Source organism: Schistocerca serialis, chromosome 11, assembly GCF_023864345.2.
Source record: "Schistocerca serialis cubense isolate TAMUIC-IGC-003099 chromosome 11, iqSchSeri2.2, whole genome shotgun sequence".
Classification (NCBI taxonomy): Eukaryota; Metazoa; Arthropoda; class Insecta; order Orthoptera; family Acrididae; genus Schistocerca; species Schistocerca serialis.
In genome coordinates, this window is record NC_064648.1 from 114209048 (window position 1) to 114228896 (window position 19849).

The 19849-nt window shown below is 45.3% G+C and overlaps 1 protein-coding gene across 1 annotated transcript in view; it reads right to left on the bottom strand.

Moving 5' to 3' along the window:
• Positions 1-19849, bottom strand: part of LOC126426514 (U4/U6 small nuclear ribonucleoprotein Prp31-like) — a 171953-nt gene that overhangs the window by 101561 nt on the left and 50543 nt on the right. The window contains exon 2 of the mRNA XM_050088419.1: positions 4536-4893. Within this exon, the coding sequence (XP_049944376.1) occupies positions 4536-4893 (358 nt within the window). The remainder of the gene's footprint in view (positions 1-4535; positions 4894-19849) is intronic.

The following is a 19849-nucleotide window of genomic DNA, read 5'->3' on the forward strand; positions in this document are numbered from 1 at the left end:
CAGAATGCATGTATATGCAGTGAAATGATCAGAATGGCCGACATAAAAACGAATACAACATCCAAAAGAGAGATTAAAAAAATCAAACCAGCCCTTGACTAAAGAATATGGCTACATATCGAAAAATGGCTCTGAGCACTATGGGACCTAACTTCTGAGGTCATCAGTTCCCTAGAACTTAGAACTACTGAAACCTAACTAACCTAAGGAGAGCACGCACACCCATGCCCGAGGCAGGATTCGAACCTGCGACCGTAGCGGTCGCGCGGTTCCAGACTGTAGCGCCTAGAACCGCTCGGCCACCCCGGCCGGCGGCTACATATCGAAAATGGCCTCTTGACTACAAATGTTACTGAGGAACTGTAGAAACTCGACCTCAAAGGAAAAACACTCTGGGAGACAAGTAACTCATCTTGACAATGTGGATTTCTTCAGGCTTCATGAGCATTGCTGATGGCACGTATTGCACACAGTGTTGTGATGTTCCCCATACACAGGTGCATCACACGTTACACAATTGATTTTCGTCATTCTTCTCATCTTATAGCTGCAATCTCGGCGAATGCGGCGTTTTTTAGGCCGAGAGGGCTGGTTTGGGATGCAGTTCTTTGACCTACGTTGGGAATTGCTGCAGGAGGGATGGGATTCCTCTTACCTTTGTTTCGGGCATCTTTCAAAGATGTTTGTAACCTCAACACGTTTTCTGTTCTCTGGTTCACGTGCCGATGTTGCCCTAAAATATCTTTTCTTTCAATGAGCCATTCCCACGACAGGGCATATGCAAGGGAGACCATGAAATTCAGCCGAGACAGGCCTTTGCTGTCTTAGACATTAGCTCCCATCTGGATGGCACCAAGATGTTTCGGAAGTCGTCTCCATAGGACGAAACTGTGGCTAATGACAGGGAAGCTGCTGAGGAATCCTTCTACAGTGAACCATTCTCGTTACATGTGTCCTGCACATTTTTCAGGCTAGTATGTTTAGGACTAACAGTTAACTGTTTTGCCTTCTTCTTGTGTTTCCCAACAGAGGCTTCCTTGTCAGTTTGGGTCACCGTTGTGTTGAGTATTTCATCGTCAAAATCTGATGCAGAGTGGATGGTGCGATCGGAAACAATATATTCCTTTTGATGCTATAGTCTTTGTCAGAATCATCAGATGATAGTATGTAAAGTTCTGATTACATTGCATCTATAATTCTCAGTTTGGGTACTTCGTCAGGACCCAAAAAAAAAAAAGAAAGTTATGGAATAGGTGCCATAGCTCACTTCAAACCAAAACGTTCGTTGGAACGAACATTCATCCAGATACCTACTGCAAATCGGCCGCTCATTACTAAACGTTCGTCGAATCGACGAGTCCATTTTGTTCCTGAACATTACACATTAGGCGTTTCGACGAATCAACATTTACGTGCATACCTAAACCTTCGTCGATTTGATGCTATAACTTTGGGACGAAATATGGTTTACCTGAGCGAAGAGCGGCGTAGGTCCCTTTCACCGGCGGAATCAGAGAGCCTACTGGACACACCTGCCTTCAAGCCACCCTTCCTCCCCCCCCCCTCCCCCCAGGCACTACTGTGAAGACGTCGAGCCCTTCCGACCGCAACAAGAGAACAAGAGGGAGGCTTACTGAAGGGGAACGTGTTCATCGAATAGATTACCAACAGCAACAGTATTCTACGGTTAATCCGTGTAATGCCCAAAGCATCGTCACCGAAGGCTGTCTGAATTTTCCTAATTGTTTCCATCTGGTTGTCGCCCAGTTCAGTATATGAATTTTTTCCCACCTGTCGATAGGGTCAGTTGCTCAGTTGCTGGCAAGCAGGAGTTGAGATAGGTAGTATGTAATGCTCGCGTCTGTTTATCATTGCTAGGGAAATGACGGAACGACTAGAGAAGCGCTATTGCATCAAATTTTGCGACAACTAGATGGAAACAATTCGGAAGATTCAGACGGCGTTCGGTGACGATGCTACGCGCATTTATATATATGCGAATGATGGATTTTTACCCATCTGTTGATGATAGTGTCAGTTGTTGGCAAGCAGCAGTATATATATATATATATATATATATATATATATATATATATATATATATATATATATATATATTGACCGGGTCAAGAGAGAAAACGACTAGTTGTGGTTAATTCATTGTTTATCTAAAAAGAATTACAAGTTGTTGACAACTCCGTGATTGAACAGAGTGGTCCATTGATAGTGACCAGCCCAAATATCTCACAAAAGAAGCATCAAACGAGAAAACTACAAAGGACGAAACTCGTCTAGCTTGAATGAGGAAACCAGATGGCGCTATTGTTGGCCTTTTAGATGTCACTGCCTTAGGTCAAACGGATATCAACTGCGTTTTTTTTTAAGTAGGAACCCCCATTTTTATTACACATTCGTGTAGTACGTAAAGAAATCTGAATGCTTTAGTTGGACCACTTTTTTCGCTTTGTGATAGATGGCGCTAAAATAGTCACAAACATATGGCTCACAATTTTAGACGAACAGTTGGTAGCAGGTAGGTTTTTTTTTTAAATTAAAATACAGAATGTAGTTCCGTTTGAACATTTTATTTCGGTTGTTCCAATGTGATACATGTACCTTTGTGAACTTATCATTTCTGAGAACGCATGCTGTTACAGCGTGATTACCTGTAAATACCACATTACTGCAATAAATTCTCAAAATGATGTCCGTCAACCTCAATGCATTTGGCAATACGTGTAACGACATTCCTCTCAACAGCAAGTGGTTCGCCTCCCGTAATGTTCGAACATGTTTTGACAATGCGCTGACGCATGTTGTCAGGCGTTGTCAGTGGATCAGGATAGCCAATATCCTTCAACTTCGCCCACAGAAAGAAATCCGATGTTGATGTAGCATTCTCAACACCGACGTTTTTGAGATTCCCGATTCTCGCGCAATTTGTCTGCTACTGATGTGCGGATTATCCGCGACAACAGCTAAAACACCTACTTGGGCATCATCATTTGTTGCAGGTCGTGGTTGACGTTTCACACGTGGCTGAACACTTCCTGTTTCCTTAAATAACGTAACTATCCGGCGAACGGTCCGGATACTTGAATGATGTCGTCAAGGATACCGAGCAGCATACATAGCACACGCCCGTTGGGCATTTTGATCACAATAGCCATACATCAACACGATATCGACCTTTTGCGCAGTTGGTAAACGGTCCATTATTAATCCGGGTAATGTATATACGTTTGTGACTATTACGGTGCCATCTATCACAAAGCGAAAAAAGTGGTCCAACTAAAACATTCATATTTCTTTATGTACTACACGAATATGTAATACAGATTGGGGGTTACTATTCAAAAAAACCGCTGTTGATATCCGTCTGACCTATGGCAGCGCCATCTAGTGGGCTAACCATAGCGCCATCTGGGTTCCCCCTTCAAGCTAGACGAGTTTCGTTCGTTGTAGTTTCTTCGTTTGACGCTTATTTTGTGAGATATTTGGCCCAGTAACTAACACTCCCCCTCCGTTCCTCTGTCCTTTTCCTGGGGTCCCTCTTCCCCCTTCCATCCTTTTTTTTCCCCACCTACCCTCTCTCTGCTTCCCTTCTCTCCGCCGACTCCTTTTGTATTTCCCTCCTCTGCCTATTCTCATTCCCTCTCGCGTCTGCCCTGCCCGTCTCCCCCCTTATGAGTCCTCTCCTTTTTGGTTCCCCCCCCCCCTTTCGTTTATTCCTCTCCTCCCTCCTTGTTTTCCCCCTCATCCACGTCTCCCCCCCCCCCCCCCCCCGCCCGATCTGCCCTAGCCTGTCATCTTTGTGCCGACATTTTCGTGCATTGTTTTAGAGTGAGTGTTCAGTGTTGTGTGTGTCTTTAGGGAAGTGTTGCGAACGGATATCATACTGTCGCTGGGTGTGATTTTTTATCTGTTGCGAACAGAAACCAGACTGTCGCCATGTTTTTTTAAATTGTGTGTTTACCGTGTTAATTGTCTGATACCTGTGTATTTTATTAGCATTGCCAACCCCTTTGCTTTAAGTTTTACCTTTCCACGATTTTCCGCCGTTTTACGATTTAAGTCACCATTTTATCGCCTGCTTTTACTGTTTTCTTTCTTCTTGATGATGATGATGATGTCCCATACTCCGTGACGGAGCGTAGGGAACGATGCGGGAGACCCGCACCGCCGTACTAGGCAAGGTCCTAGTAGAGGTGGTTTGCCATTGTCTTCCTCCGACCGTAATGGGGATGAATGATGATGATGAAGACGACACAACAACACCCAGTCATCTCGAGGCAGGAAAAATCCCTGACACCGCCGGGAATCGAACCAGGGACCCCGTGCTCGGGAAGCGAGAACGCTACCGCGAGACCACGTTTTTAAAAAGGCTGTAGGTTGTAGAGCAGCGTACTGAGCTGCTGCCAGCCCGCCCCCTTCAGGGGGAATCGAAATTCAATAACGGAGAAAAAACTCAATTTTGTGAAAAAACGGACATGTGAGGTGTTTGTGGATATTCCCGTGCAGTGTAGGCGGCGTACCTTGCTCGTGCTCGGTGAGGCTGCGTCCCCTGGTGGTGGCGGCGGCCAGCGAGACCACCATGACGGAGGCCGGCGGCAGCAGCGGCGCCAGCGCGGCCGCGACGGCGCCGCCCCCGAGCCCGCCCCCGAACGCCACGCCCCCGTAGCCGGCGCCGCCCCCGCCGGCGCTGCCGCAGCCGAGGCGCCTGGCGACGGCGGCGTAGGCGGCGCCGGCCCGGACGAGCGCCTCCAGCTCGGGGAAGCGCCGGCCGTAGAGGGCGCGCAGCAGCGCGTGCGCCGCGCCCATGTCGCCGTCCAGGTCGCTGCACGCCGCGCTCGCCTCCCACACCGTGGACGGCTGCTCGCACCCGCTCGCCACCTGCGGGGGAGCCGCCCGGCAACCGGATACCTGTAAGCTCTCACCGCAGTCGGCGAAAAAAGGGGAATACCCGCACAAGTACGAGTAGCACTCGCTCTACAGACTTCCGCACAAACTTACCCACGGGTAGAGATTATTTATTTATTTACTAGCCGTTCCCAACTGCTTCCTCTACATCTTCATCTGCACGGATACTCTGCAAATAACGCTTAAGTGGAGTTAGAACGGAAAAATAATTTTTTTCACGTTTTCGGATTTTTATCTCATAAAATTCGCAATTATATACAGGGTGAGTCACCTAACGTTACCGCTGGATATATTTCCTAATCCACATCAAATACTGATGAACCGATTCCACCTACCGAACGTGAGGAGAGGGGCTAGTGTAATTGTTTAATACAAACCATACAAAAATGCACGGAAGTATGTTTTTTTAACACAAACCTACGTTTTTTTTAAATGGAGCCCCGTTAGTTTTGTTAGCACATCTGAACATATTAACAAATACGTAATCAGTGCCGTTTGTTGCATTGTAAAATGTTAATTACATCCGGAGATATTGTAACCAAAAGTTGACGCTTGAGTACCACTCCTCCGCTGTTCGATCGTGTGTATCGGTGAGCACCGAATTACGTAGGGATCCAAAGGGAACGGTGATGGACCTTAGGTACAGAAGAGACTGGAACAGCACATTACGTCCACATGCTAACACCTTTTCATTGGTCTTTTTCACTGATGCACATGTACATTACCATGAGGGGTGAGGTACACGTACACACGTGGTTTCCGTTTTCAATTACGGAGTGGAATAGAGTGTGTCCCGACATGTCAGGCCAATAGATGTTCAATGTGGTGGCCATCATTTGCTGCACACAAATGCAATCTCTGGCGTAATGAATGTCGTACACGCCGCGGTACATCTGGTGTAATGTCGCCGCACGCTGCCACAATACGTTGTTTCATATCCTCTGGGGTTGTAGGCACATCACGGTACACATTCTCCTTTAACGTACCCCAGAGAAAGAAGTCCAGAGGTGTAAGAACAGGAGAACGGGCTGGCCAATTTATGCGTCCTCCACGTCCTATGAAACGCCCGTCGAACATCCTGTCAAGGGTCAGCCTAGTGTTAATTGCGGAATGTGCAGGTGCACCATCATGCTGATACCACATACGTCGACGCGTTTCCAGTGGGACATTTTCGAGCAACGTTGGCAGATCATTCTGTACAAACGCGATATATGTTGCAGCTGTTTGGGCCCCTGCAATGAAGTGTTTGTTACAACACGCAACTTAACGTCGGAGGTTTCAAGCGTCAACTTTAGGTTACAATATCTCCGGATGTAATTAACGTTTTACAATGCAACAAACGGCACTGATTACGTATTTGTTTATATGTTCAGATGTGCTAACAAAACTAACGGGGTTCCATTTAAAAAAACGTAGGTTTGTGTTAAAAAAAACATACTTCCGTGCATTTTTGTATGGTTTGTATTAAGCAATTACACTAGCCCCTCTCCTCGCGTTTGGTCTGTGGAATCGGTTCGTCAGTATTTGATGTGGTTTACGAAATACATCCAGCGGTAACGTTAGGTGACTCACCATATATCATGGGAACTATTTCATTCTATACTTGTAAATACAGATGGCGCACGAAATGTCTTACCAGTTGTTTCTTTCACAATTTACGACGCATATTAGATATCCCGATGAGATCTCTACAGCAGTACCAGCAGAGCTTGAAAAACAAATGAGTTACGAAATGACGTGTAATTCACGATACTGCCGCTAGGAGACTAGTAAGCAGCAATGGCGGACAATGGAAGACTGACGACACAGCAACGACCGGCAATTGTGTTACTTTTTCGTGAAACGAAAAGCCTTGTTGTGACCCAGAGGCGTTTTCGACAACAGTTTAACACACGATGGGTCCCTTCCAAGAAGACCGTCCAAGGTTGTTCGATAAATTTGTACAGGAAGGAACAGTATTGGAAGCGAAGCGACCTCGGCCTAAGCCTGTTTGTTCGCCGGAGAATACTGAAGCGGTACGAGTTGCTGTACAGAGAAGTCTCGGGAAATCTTGTAGAAAGGCAGCAGTGCAACTGGGAATATCCAGATGCTCCGTTCAACGCATTCTTAAAAGTGACCTCCGTATGTACCCATACAAGATGACCTGTGCACAGAAACTCACTGAAGAACACAAGCAGCAGAGACTACTGTTTGCTTAGTCGGCGGAGGATAGGGAAGAAACTCTCAACAACGTTTAGTTTTCAGACGAGGCGCATTTTCATTTTGACGGTGTGGTCAACAAACAAAATGTACGCTTTTGGGCCGCTGAAAACCCACAAGTGCTTCACGAACGACAACATTATGCTCCGAGGATTACAGCGTGGGCAGCAGTTCCCAGTCACGGAACCCTTTTTCTTTGAAGAAACTGTGAACAGCGAGCGTTATTTGAGCATGCTTCGCAATAGCTTCATTCCACAGATTCTTGCTACTGCCTTGTCCTTCAACACGCAGTCGTTCGTGCAAGATGGAGCAAGGCCACATACTGCAAACACTGTGTTGGAGTTTTTACACGAGCATTTCGACATGCGGATCATATCACTCAGGTTTCCAGGTCACTTCAATGACGGACAAAATTGGCTCCCCAATAGTCCAGACCTCAATCCGTGTGACTTTTTTCTTTGGGGGTACCTAAAGGAAAAAATTTTCCCGAAACGTCCACGTGATTTAATGGGGCTCAGAACACTTGTTCTTCAAGCTTGCAGTGAAATTACAGAAGACATGTGCCGTAGGGTAATAATAACTTCAATGTTCGTTTGAAGGAAGTTAGGAAATGAAATGGTGGACATATTGAGCATGTGCTGAGTTAGAACACATCTCCATGGACGGCTCTTCACTGTAGTATATGTTCCTTTCAGATTGTATCGACAATAAAGTTTATATTTAAAAACAAAATGGTAACACATTTCGTGTGCCACCCTGTATAATCTACACCGGTTCAAAATGTTATTCTTTTACGCGCATGACTTCAAGCTCTAATAAAATCGGTAATTTTTTATATACAGGCGTGAGGAGTGCTGTGTTATAAAGGTCATGTCCACGAGAGGATGACCACCAGGTTGAGGAAGTTGAAGCAAAGTTTGAGAGACAAGAAACTTTCTGATGGTAAAACCACAAGAAGCAGGTTGACGGAAAAAATGATTGATGAACTGCAGCAATATTATGGGATGGCCATTGGAAATAATGCTGAGGATTTGTTAAAAAGACAGTATGGGCTACCTTCTTCCACAGACTGTCAACTGATGAAAAACCAGAACACCACCTTTGCCCTGCTGGACCTGATTCATGGTGCAACTACCGCAATGCCCAGTACTCAAACAGTTCATACAGCCGTAAACTAAATGCTCTAATGTGTGTGAAATCTCATGGGACTTAACTGCTAAGGCCATCAGTCCCTAAGCCTATACACTACTTAACCTAAATTATCCCAAGGACAAACACACACACCCATGCCCGAGGGAGGACTCGAACCTCCGCCGGGACCAGCCACACACTCCATGACTGCAGCGTCCTAGACCGCTCGGCGGATCCCGCGCGGCAGCCGTAAACATTCCATCCCAGCAGCAGTCATGGATATCATAAAACCTATTTACAGAGACCTGTCAAATCCTGAATTACTGAAGTGTCTGCATGGTCAGACTCAATATCCCAATGAGTCGTTCAAAAATCTTATACGGACGCGTTTACCAAAAAATGTTTTTGTTGGACCGAAGACACTACAGTGGGGGATTAGTGATGCTGTTATTGCTTTTCATGATGGCGACATCGGTAGGGCGAAAGTGCAACAGCGTATGGAATTAATCCTGGAGCAAACTGCATCAGAGAACTTGAACGGATGGACAAGCTCTGCATTGATAAAGCAGAGTATGCGGCACAGTTGGCCACTAAGGAGCACAGAAAGAAGAAAAGAAGAAAAAATTTGGAGAAATATCAAGAGGATGAAATACAGTATGGAGCAGAGTGCTTCTGAATGCCTGAAAATAAAAAAAAAATTAAGCAAATATTAAGTAAGTTACAGTTTTCTGAGGCCGGCCATAGTGGCCGAGCGGTTCTAGGCACTACAGTCTGGAACCGCGCGACCGCTACGGTCGCAGGTTCGAATCCTGCCTCGGGCATGGATGTGTATGATGTCCTTAGGTTAGTTAGGTTTAAGTAGTTCTAAGTTCTAGGCGACTGATGACCTCAGAAGTTAAGTCACATAGTGCTCAGAGCCATTTGAACCATTTGAACAGTTTTTTGAAATCCGTTCCTGAACATTTACTTTTTCTGTTGCATTTTTCCTTAAATTTCAGAAACCACAACTTTCAGGGAGTAATAACATACATATTTTGAATCTACTGAGTTACAAGGAGAACGTAATGTTATGTATAATTAAAATTATTTAGGAGAACGTACAAAAAAGTACACAAAATTTTAACCATGTAATCAAAAAATTGTATTTCCGAAAGCAGTGGCTGAAATGCAATTATTCTAGTTCAGCAGACTCAGAAACAGTTTAATGTCCTGTAAAAGTTTCGTAATAGATTCAATATGATCGGGATAGGGCGTTCCAACTCCCCTTAAGTGCCTTCACAATTCTCGATTATTCCAATCTGGAACAGCGCGCGGAACAAAAGAAACACCTATATCATCTTTCCGTGCGAGCTCTGATTCTTTTATCATGATGATCGTTTCTCCCTAGGTAGGTCGGCGTCAAAAAAATATTTTCGCATTCGGAGGAGAAAGTTGCTCATTGAAATCGCGTGAAAAATTGGAAATTAGTGGTGAGTTCCTTTCGAGGCGTGGCGCCCTATATCGCTCCTGTCTGAAGCCCGTGTATCGGGAGAATGACTCATGCGTGCACAGTGACAGGTGGTGTGAAACGAGTTTAGTCGAGTAAGTACTTCTAATTTTCATCTGCCAGACACATTCAAGAAACAGGTCAAGAGAATGTTTTTGTGAATTGTTCTGTTTATTTCTTGAAGGCTTTTTTCATTTATTAATGTTTGTACAATTTTGCATATACTTTTAGTAGTGTGAATGATGCGTGAATGTGGTCTAAAGTAAATATTTAGATCATTGTTCTACTGATGAACGCTGTACGAACTAGTGTGAGATAGTTTTAAGAATGCAGACGACGGGGAATTTTGTATCATAATGTGTTAAGTAAGTGTATGGTAAAAGGAAAGCTAATTCGACTGCAGACGAAAATAGTTAATAAAGTAAAGCATAAACCAAATATCAGAATGTTAAATATTTATTTCGGGAAAAAGTACAGCTCGAAAGTGTGTTATTTGTCGATTGGTTAGTCATGAAATCCACGGACGAACGCGGAAGAATGATTTTTTTCTATCGGCCTTACAGAAAACTGACCGATCAGAACGGAGTATTCTTCGCGAGTCTTTTCTCTTGGAGAAAGAGAATGCGTACAGCAGGCTAAGGGAGTCTGAGCCCATCCTTTCCATGGTCCGGTCGTCTGTAGTATGAGCTCCGAAGGAAGTTATACAATTTGTCGGGTTTAGTTGTGCTACATCTTTCAAAGGTATTTTAAAGTGAAGGAATATTTATTCCGGTGTGGTTTTTTTTTCAGTGTACGGATTTCTTAAGTAAATTTGTGTATGAGAAAAGACAGTATTTCCGACTGGCATATTGAGCAGATAGGTGACTAAAAACTTGAGTGCATTACACACCGGTAAACTTAATACACTCATGCTCATAAATTAAGGATAATGCTGATACACGGCGAAACAACGCTCTGGTGGGCGGTTTGCGGGTTTAAGTCACCTCGGGGTATGACCGTGCGGTGCATTTGACCTGCGGTCGTCGCACGGTGGCGCTGGCAGCAGTCCACATACGCAGAGGTGTGTTGGTGCATGTCAGAGTACGGTGCAGCGAGTAAGTATCCAAGGAATAGGAAAGCAACTGAAATCACTCAACAGAGGGAAGTCCACTGGACCTGACGGGATACCAATTCGATTCTACACATAGTACACGAAAGAACTTGCCCCCCTTCTAACAGCCGTGTACCGCAAGTCTCTAGAGGAACAGAAGGTTCCAAATGATTGGAAAAGAGCACAGGTAGTTCCAGTTTTCAAGAATGGTCGTCGAGCAGATGCGCAAAACTATAGGCCTATATCTCTGACATCGATCTGTTGTAGAATTTTAGAACATGTTTTTTGCTCGCGTATCATGTCATTTCTGGAAACCCAGAATCTACTCTGTAGGAATCAACATGGATTCCGGAAACAGCGATCAGGTGAGACCCAACTAGCTTTATTTGTTCATGAGACCCAGAAAATATTAGATACAGGCTCCCAGGTAGATGCCATTTTCCTTGACTTCCGGAAGGCCTTCGATACAGTTCCGCACTGTCGCCTGATAAACAAAGTAAGAGCCTACGGAATATCAGACCAGCTGTGTGGCTGTATTGAAGAGTTTTTTAGCAAACAGAACAAAGCATGTTGTTCTCAGTGGAGAGACGTCTACAGACGTTAAAGTAACCTCTGGCGTGCCACAGGGGAGTATTATGGGACCATTGCTTTTCACAATATATATAAATGACCTAGTAGATAGTGTCGGAAGTTCCATGCGGCTTTTCACGGATGATGCTGTAGTGTACAGAGAAGTTGCAGCATTAGAAAATTGAAGCGAAATGCAGGAAGGCCTGCAGCGGATAGTCCCTTGGTGCAGGGAGTGGCAACTGACCCTTAACATAAACAAATGTAAAGTATTGCGAATATATAGAAAGAAGGATCCTTTATTGTATGATTATATGACAGCGGAACAAACACTGGTAGCAGTTACTTCTGTAAAATATCTGGAAGTATGCGTACGGAACGATTTGAAGTGGAATGATCATATAAGATTAATTGTTGGTAAGGCGGGTGCCAGGTTGAGATTCGTTGGGAGAGTCCTTAGAAAAAGAAGTCCATCAACAAAGGAGGTGGCTTACAAAACACTCGTTCGACCTTTACTCGAGTATTGCTCATCAGTGTGGGATCCGTACCAGGTCGGGTTGACAGAGGAGATAGAGAAGATCCAAAGAAGAGCGGCACGTTTTGTCACAGGGTATTTGGTAAGCGTGGTAGCGTTACGGAGATGTTTAGCAAACTCGAGTGGCAGACTCTGCAAGAGAGGCGTTCTGCATCGCGGTGTAGCTTGCTGTCCAGGTTTGGAGAGGGTGCGTTTCTGGTTGAGGTATCGAATATATTGCTTCCCCCTACTTATACCTCCCGAGGAGATCACGAAAGTAAAATTAGAGAGATTAGAGCGCGCACGGAGGCTTTCAGACAGTCGTTATTCCCGCGAACCATACGCGACTGGAACAGGAAAGGTAGGTAACGACAGTGGCACGTAAAGTGCCCTCCACCACACACCGTTGGGTGGCTTGTGGAGTATAAGTGTAGATGTAGATGTAGAAGTGTGCAGACGTTTTCAGTCGTGCTAATGGTGACTGTGCGTTGAAAATGGCTCAAAGAAATACTGATGACGTTATGAGGGGTAGAATACTAGGGCGACTGGAGGCTGGTCAAACACAGCAGGTCGTAGCACGGGCCCTCCGTGTGCGTAAGTGTGATCTCAAGATTATGGCAACGATTCCAGCAGACAGTAAACGTGTCCAGGCGCTACAGTACGTCCACAGTGTACAACACCACAAAAAGACCGATATCTCACCATCTGTGCCCACAGATGGCCACGGAGTACTACTGGTAGCCTTCCTCGGGACCTTACCGCAGCCGCTGGAACAGTTGTCTCCAGACACACAGTCTACAGACGACTGAACAGACACGGTTTATTCGCCCGGAGACCTGCAAGGTGCATTCCACTGACCCCTGGTCACAGAAGAGCCCGTAACGCCTGGTGTCAAGAACATGGTCATTGGAATGGAGGTCCCAGGTTATGCTCACAGACGAGTCCAGGTATAGTTTGAACAGTGATTCTCGCCGGGCTTTCATCTGGCGTGAACCAGGGACCAGATAGCAACCCCTTAATCTCCTTGCCGGTCGGAGTGGCCGAGCGGTTCTAGGCGCTTCAGTCTGGAACCGCGCGACCGCTACGTTCGCAGGTTCGAATCCTGCCTCGGGCATGGATGTGTGTGATGTCTTTAGGTTAGTTAGGTTTAAGTAGTTCTAAGTTCTGGGGGACTGATGACCTCAGATGTTGTCCCATAGTGCTCAGAGCCATTTGAGCCTTAATCTCCTTGAAAGGGACCTGTATGGAGGTCGTGGTTTGATCGTGTGGGGTGGGATTATGATTGGTGTGTGTACCCCACTGCATGTCTTTGACAAAGGAACTGTAACAGGTCAGGTGCATCTGGATGTCATTTTGCACCAGTACGTCCGCCTTTTCAGGGGTGCAGTGGGTCCCAACTTCCTTCTGATGGATGATAGCGCACGGCCCCACCGAGCTGCCATCGTGGAGGAGTACTTTGAAACAGAAGATTTTAGGCGAATGGAGTGGCCCGCCTGTTCTCCAGACCTAAACCCCATCGAGCACGTCTGGGATGCTCTCAGTCGACGTATCGCTGCACGTCTTCAAACCCCTACGACACTTCAGGAGCTCCGACAGGCACTGGTGCAAGAGTGGGAGGCTATACCCCAGCAGCTGCTCGACCACCTGATCCAGAGTATGCCAACCCGTTGTGCGGCCTGTGTACGTGTGCATGGTGATCCCATATTGATGTCGGGGTACATGCGCAGGAAACAGTGGCTTTCGTACCACATGTGTTTCGGGACGCTTTTCTCAACTTATCACCAATACCGTGGGCTTACAGATCTGTGTCGTGTGTGTTCCCTATGTGGCTATGCTATTAGCGCCATTTTTGTTTAGTGCCACGTTGTGTGGCACCACATTCTGCAATTATCGTTAATTTATGAGCATGAGTGTAGTATGGCGAATATTTTCTTTTAAAAATAATCCGTGCTTAGGAGCTGTTCAGATTTCCGGAAATACGTTACCATAAATTTGGGGTTTGTGCATTACTGTGTTAGGATTAGCACGGGCTTGGCAGTGAACGTGTACATCTCAAGGTTCAGAATATACCGAAGTTTTGCCAGTATTTCCACCTTTCATTCAAAATTAAAACTTTTTCCCGATGATTAGAATAGTTACATTGTATGCAGCCTGGTGCGAGTCGCAGTACGGTAGGTTTCTACTCGGCTTTCCTACCGGCGATCTGCTGCAACGAGTTCACAGGTAGGCGCAGGTGAAGGACGAAGGTAACCGCGCCGTCGCACTGTGGGACCAAACTGCTGAGGTCATCGATCGCTGGGCTTACACACTACTTAATCTAACTTGAACTAACTTACGCTAAGGACAACACACACACACACACACACACACACACACACACACACCCATGCCCGAGGGAGGACTAGAATCTCCGACAGGGAGAGCCGCGCGAACCGTGGCAAGGCGCCCCAGACCGCGCGGCTACCTCCCGCGGCTTCTTGAGGAGATTCCGCCGCAACGAGAAAGTCTTTCCGGTAATGACGTGCACTCCAAATCCTTTATCGTATCCGTGACACTCTTTCCTATATTGCACGATAACACAAAACGTGCTGCTGTTTTTTGAACTTTCTCGACGCACTCCGTAAGACCGTCGGCACACGGACCGTCCATCCGAACGTTGAGCATTGAGCGTGCCGAGTTTCTGACGTCATGGCGTCGAATAACACGTTCGGGAGTCTTTCCGAACGTGCATAGCGATATGTAGCATGTCAGATATTTTGAGCGTGCGTCTGAGCGTTGACCAATGGGATGGCAGAACGCCATCTACGTCACGTCCGCGCCATCCCCCTTCAGCACAAAGCTGTGAGGCGCTATATTGACATTCAGTTCAATCCTATACGTATATATGCCGTTTCTGAGCACCAGCAAATTGAGAATCACTGGAAAACCCGTTGTTAACTGTGTGACTCGCTGCAATAAAATAATTCGAAACATAATATTCGTGGCAAAAGAATTATTGTAACTTGGTTATTATGAGAGTATGCCATTTAAAGTCTACAACACACTGAAATCCACCAAAAACGCACTGTTCTTGGTTCAATTTGTTATAATTAAATTTGAATTAGTAACATACCTACGATTAATATTTTTAGAAAGTGCGAACATGCTAGGACACCCTGGATACGTTGTCAATGTAACTTGGTGGGAACCGTGAACGATGCTCAATATGATGCTTGCAGTGGTCGTGTTTCGCGTCTCGACGCGTCAAAATTTTTTTCCTAACGTTCGCGTTTTTAATAGGTTCTAATGCTTTATTATTAGTTTAATATAAGTGTATACTGTAATATTTGATGTTATGTAAATATAATTTCACCCGTTTTTTGAGGAGTCAGTTTGTTATACTACAGGGCAGCTTGCGCTACTTGTATAAAGCTACACTACTGGCCATTAAAATTGCTACACCAAGAAGAAATGCAGATGGTAAACGGATATTCGTTGGACAAATATATTATACTAGAACTGATATGTGATTACATTTTCACGCAATTTGGGTGCATAGATCCTGAGAAATCAGTACCCAGAACAACCACCTCTGGCCGCAATAATGGCCTTGATATGCTTGCGCATTCAGTCAGAGCTCGGATGGCGTGTACAGGTACAGCTGCTCATGCAGCGTCAACACGATACCACACTTCATCAAGAGTAGTGGCTGGCCAGTTGCTCGGCCACCATTGACCACACGTTTTCAATTGGTGAGAGAGCTGGAGAATGTGCTGGCCAGGGCAGCAGTCAAACATTTTCTGTATCCAGAAAGGCCCGTACAGGACCTGCAACAAGCGCGGTCGTGCATTATCCTGCTGAAATGTAGGGTTTCACAGGGATCGAATGAAGGGTAGAGCCACCGGTCGTAACACATCTGAAATGTAACGTCCACTTTTCAAAGTGCCGTCAATGCGAACAAGAGGTGACCGAGACGTGTAACCAATGGCACCCCATACCGTCACGCCGGCTGATACGCCAGTATGGCGATGAGGAATACACGCTTCCAATGCGCGTTTACCGCGATGTCGCCAGACACGGATGCGACGATCATGATGCTGTAAACAGAACCTGGATTCATCCGAAAAATGACGTTTTGCCTTTCGTGCAACCAGGTTCGTCGTCAAGTACACCATCGCATGCGCTCCTGTCTGTGATGCACCGCCAAGGGCAACCGCAGCCACAGTCTCCGAGCTGATAGTCCATGCTGCTGCAAATGTCGTCGAACTGTTCCTGCAGATGGTTGTTGTCTTGCAAACGTCCCCATCTGTTGACTCAGGGATCGAGACGTGGCTGCACGATCCGTTACAGCCGTGCGGATAAGATGCCTGTCATCTCGACTGCTAGTGATACGAGGCCGTTGGGATCCAGTACGGCATTCCGTATTACCCTCCTGAACCCACAGATTCCATATTCTGCTAACAGTCATTGGATCTCGAGCAACGCGATCAGCAATGTCGCGATACGATAAACCGCAATCGCGATAGGCTACAATCCGACCCTTATCAAAGTCAGAAACGTGATGGTGCGCATTTCTCCTCCTGACACGAGGCATCACAACAACGTTTCACCAGACAACGCCGGTCAACTGCTGTTTGTGTATGAGAAATCGGTTGGAAACTTTCCTCATGTCAGCACGTCGTAGGTGTCGCCACTGGCGCCAACCTTGTGTGAATGCTCTGAAAAGCTAATCATTTGCATATCACAGCATCTTCTCCCTGTCGGTTAAATTTCGCGTCTGTAGCACATCATCTTCGTGGTGTAGCAATTTTAATGGCCAGTAGTGTATTTGATGCTATGAAAATATAAGTTCACCTGTTTTTTGAGGAGTGAGTTTGTTCGATTGGCTTTATCTACAGGATAGTTTGCGCTTCTTGTACAAATCTATTTTGCTCCCTTTTACGTTTACGTTTCGTAATTCATGTATTTTAAAGATTCTGCTAGTGGGTAGGAACAATGATCAAGTAAGAATGAGCTTAGGGTTTTACTGAAATGTGGAAATGATGAAATAATATTTATCTTATGTGGAGAAGTATTGCAAATTTGTATCGCACTGTTTGTAATGGAACTTTTATAAGACTGTATCCTTTTTGATTGGAATTGGTACTTTCCTTTTCGTGGACACTGGAGGAAATGTGCGTTTTAATAGAGCTAACGTGCAAATTTTTATGCGTGTCCGTTTAGTAAACAGTGTGATTTACGAACTAGAAACGTCCCTCAACTGCCGCTGGAGTGTGTTGCGGTCGCGTATACCACGTTGGGGCCCACGTACCGTGTGTACGAGTCGCATCGTCCCTGAGCGTTCGGCAGCACGTTGAACTTGGCACGCTCCACGTTGACGTTCGACAGCACGGTCCGTGTGCCGATGGCTTTAATCATATCTGGTAAGGATCCCAGACCGTACAACAATACTCTAAAAGAGGACGGACAAGCGTAGTGTAGGCAGTCTATTTGATACATCTGCTACAATTTCTAAGTGTTCTGCCAATAAAACGCAGGCTTTGGTTAGCGTTTCCCACAATATTTTCTACGTCTTCCTTCCATTTTAAGTTGTTCGTAATTCTAATTCTTAGGCATTTAGTTATTTACGGCCTTTAGATTTGACTGATTTATCGCGTAACCGAAGTTTAACACATTAGTTTTAGCACTCATGTGGATGACTTCACACTTTTCATTATTTAGGATCAATAGCCAATTTTTGCACCAGACAGATATCTTTTCTAAATCGTTTTGCAATTTGTTGTTATCTTTAGATACTTTACTAGCCGGTAAATGACAGCGTCATCTGCAAACAACCTAAGACGGCTGCTCAGATTGTCTCCCAAGTCGTTTATATAGATAAGGAACAGTAAAGGGCCTATATCACAACCCTGGGGTACGCCAGAAATCACTTCTGTTTTACTCGATAACTTTCCGTAAATTACTACGAACTGTGACCTCTCTGACAGGAAATCACAAATCCAGTCACATAACTGACGATATTCCATAAGAACGCAATTTCACTACAAGCCGCTTGTGTGGGACAGTGTCAAAAGCGTTCTGGAAATCTAGAAATACGGAATCAATTTAAAATCCCTTGTCAATAGCACTCAACACTTCAATCAACATTGAATTTGGGGTAAAGATCGTTTCACAATAATTCCCGCAAACGTGACGTCATTTTGATGTCACGCGGAATATCGACGACCGCAAGATCGGCTGTCGACTTTGTGACAAGGAACAATACGAATGTTATTGCTCCTCGATTCAATCGCCGCAATTTAAGCTGTCCTCTTAGGTTACTGCCTAACTACACACTCGGAATTCGCCAAAAATACGGAAATAAAGTAATGTTTGTGAGAAGAAAAAAAAAACAAGAATTTTACTTTAGTTCGTTTTAGTCGTGGCATTTAATGCTGTACTCTTAGGTTGCTGGCTAACCACACACTCGGAAATCGACAAATATTTATTTCCTCTTTCGTTCTCAAATCAATGGTATGTAAATAACATCGAATATCGAATCATTATTACATTCATAAGATAGTCCCGGACCGTGTTAAGAACTCTAATAACACGAAAAAAAAAATGCATCTGGCAGGATACGAACCCACATTTTTCGACTCCATGAACTACAACTTTATCCAATATACTTACACTTCATTGTGCCATTTATGTCTCGTGTCTTTGTTATCTTATTCTCTCTTGAACGGTTATATCGTTGACACGTTATTAACTGAGATTTAATGACAGTGGTGACATGTTTGTGATAAATTTTCAGTGCCCTGTTATCTTGAAGCGACAAACTGCAGATAACAAAACAAGCGTGTTTCATTCTTAATTTCTAAAATACTCACGACAACAACTACTCCTAAGAGTCCACTCTTATATGAAGGCATTAACCGTCGACAAATGGCTCTGAGCACAATGGGACTTAACATCTGAGGTCATCAGTCGCCTAGAACTTAGAACTAATTAAACCTAACTAACCTAAGGACATCACACACATCCATGCCCGAGGCAGGATTCGAACCTGCGACCGTAGCGGTCGCTCGGCTCCAGACTGTAGCGCCTAGAACCGCACGGCAACTCCGGCCAGCCGTCGATAAATGATTACATGACATTTTACTATAACAATAATTCAAAAAATGGTTCAAATGACTCTAATAAAACGAAAACAACATCTGAGGTCATCAGTCCCCTAGAACTTATAACTACTTAAACCTAACTAACCTAAGGAGAGCACACACATACATGCCCGAGGCAGGATTCGAACCTGCGACCGTAGCAGCCGCTTCGTTCCGGACTGAAGCGCCTAGAACCGCTCGGTCACAACGGCCGGCTAATAGCAATAATAATAGTAAATCATTCCAAGAATGACGTGTTTTTGTAAATCTCAGGTGCGCCCGCATGGAATCTTGTGTGAGACTTGTATCGAATGCTAATGAAAGTCAACAGCCGTTCATGCTGTCGTTGATATTGGGCGTCACGTCAGAATGGCGTCACGTTTGCGGGAATTATCGTGAAACGGACAAACCCTTAGATTTGCACAGCCATGGAAAAATCTATAGACACTAACGGTCGGAGACCATCGTAGCAACGTCACCTGCATGCCACTGACGTAAACCATATTTAAAAATGTTTACAATACTAAAAAAGATACAACTTTTTAAAGTAGCCTCTAGTCTTCCTTAGAGTTCAAGCAATCTCCATATCAAACCTATCAAAAGCGGTTCAGCTGTATAGTCGTGAAAGCGAAACAGACAAGAGTTGCTTTCCCATCTATGATATTAGTAGGGCTTCATTGCCCGCCCGGTTGGCCGTGCCGTCTAACGCACGGTTTTCCGGGCGGGAAGGAGCGCCTGGTCCCCGGCACGAATCCGCCCGGCGGATCTGTGTCAGGGTCCGGTGAGCCGGCCAGTCTGTGGATGGTTGTTAGGCGGTTTTC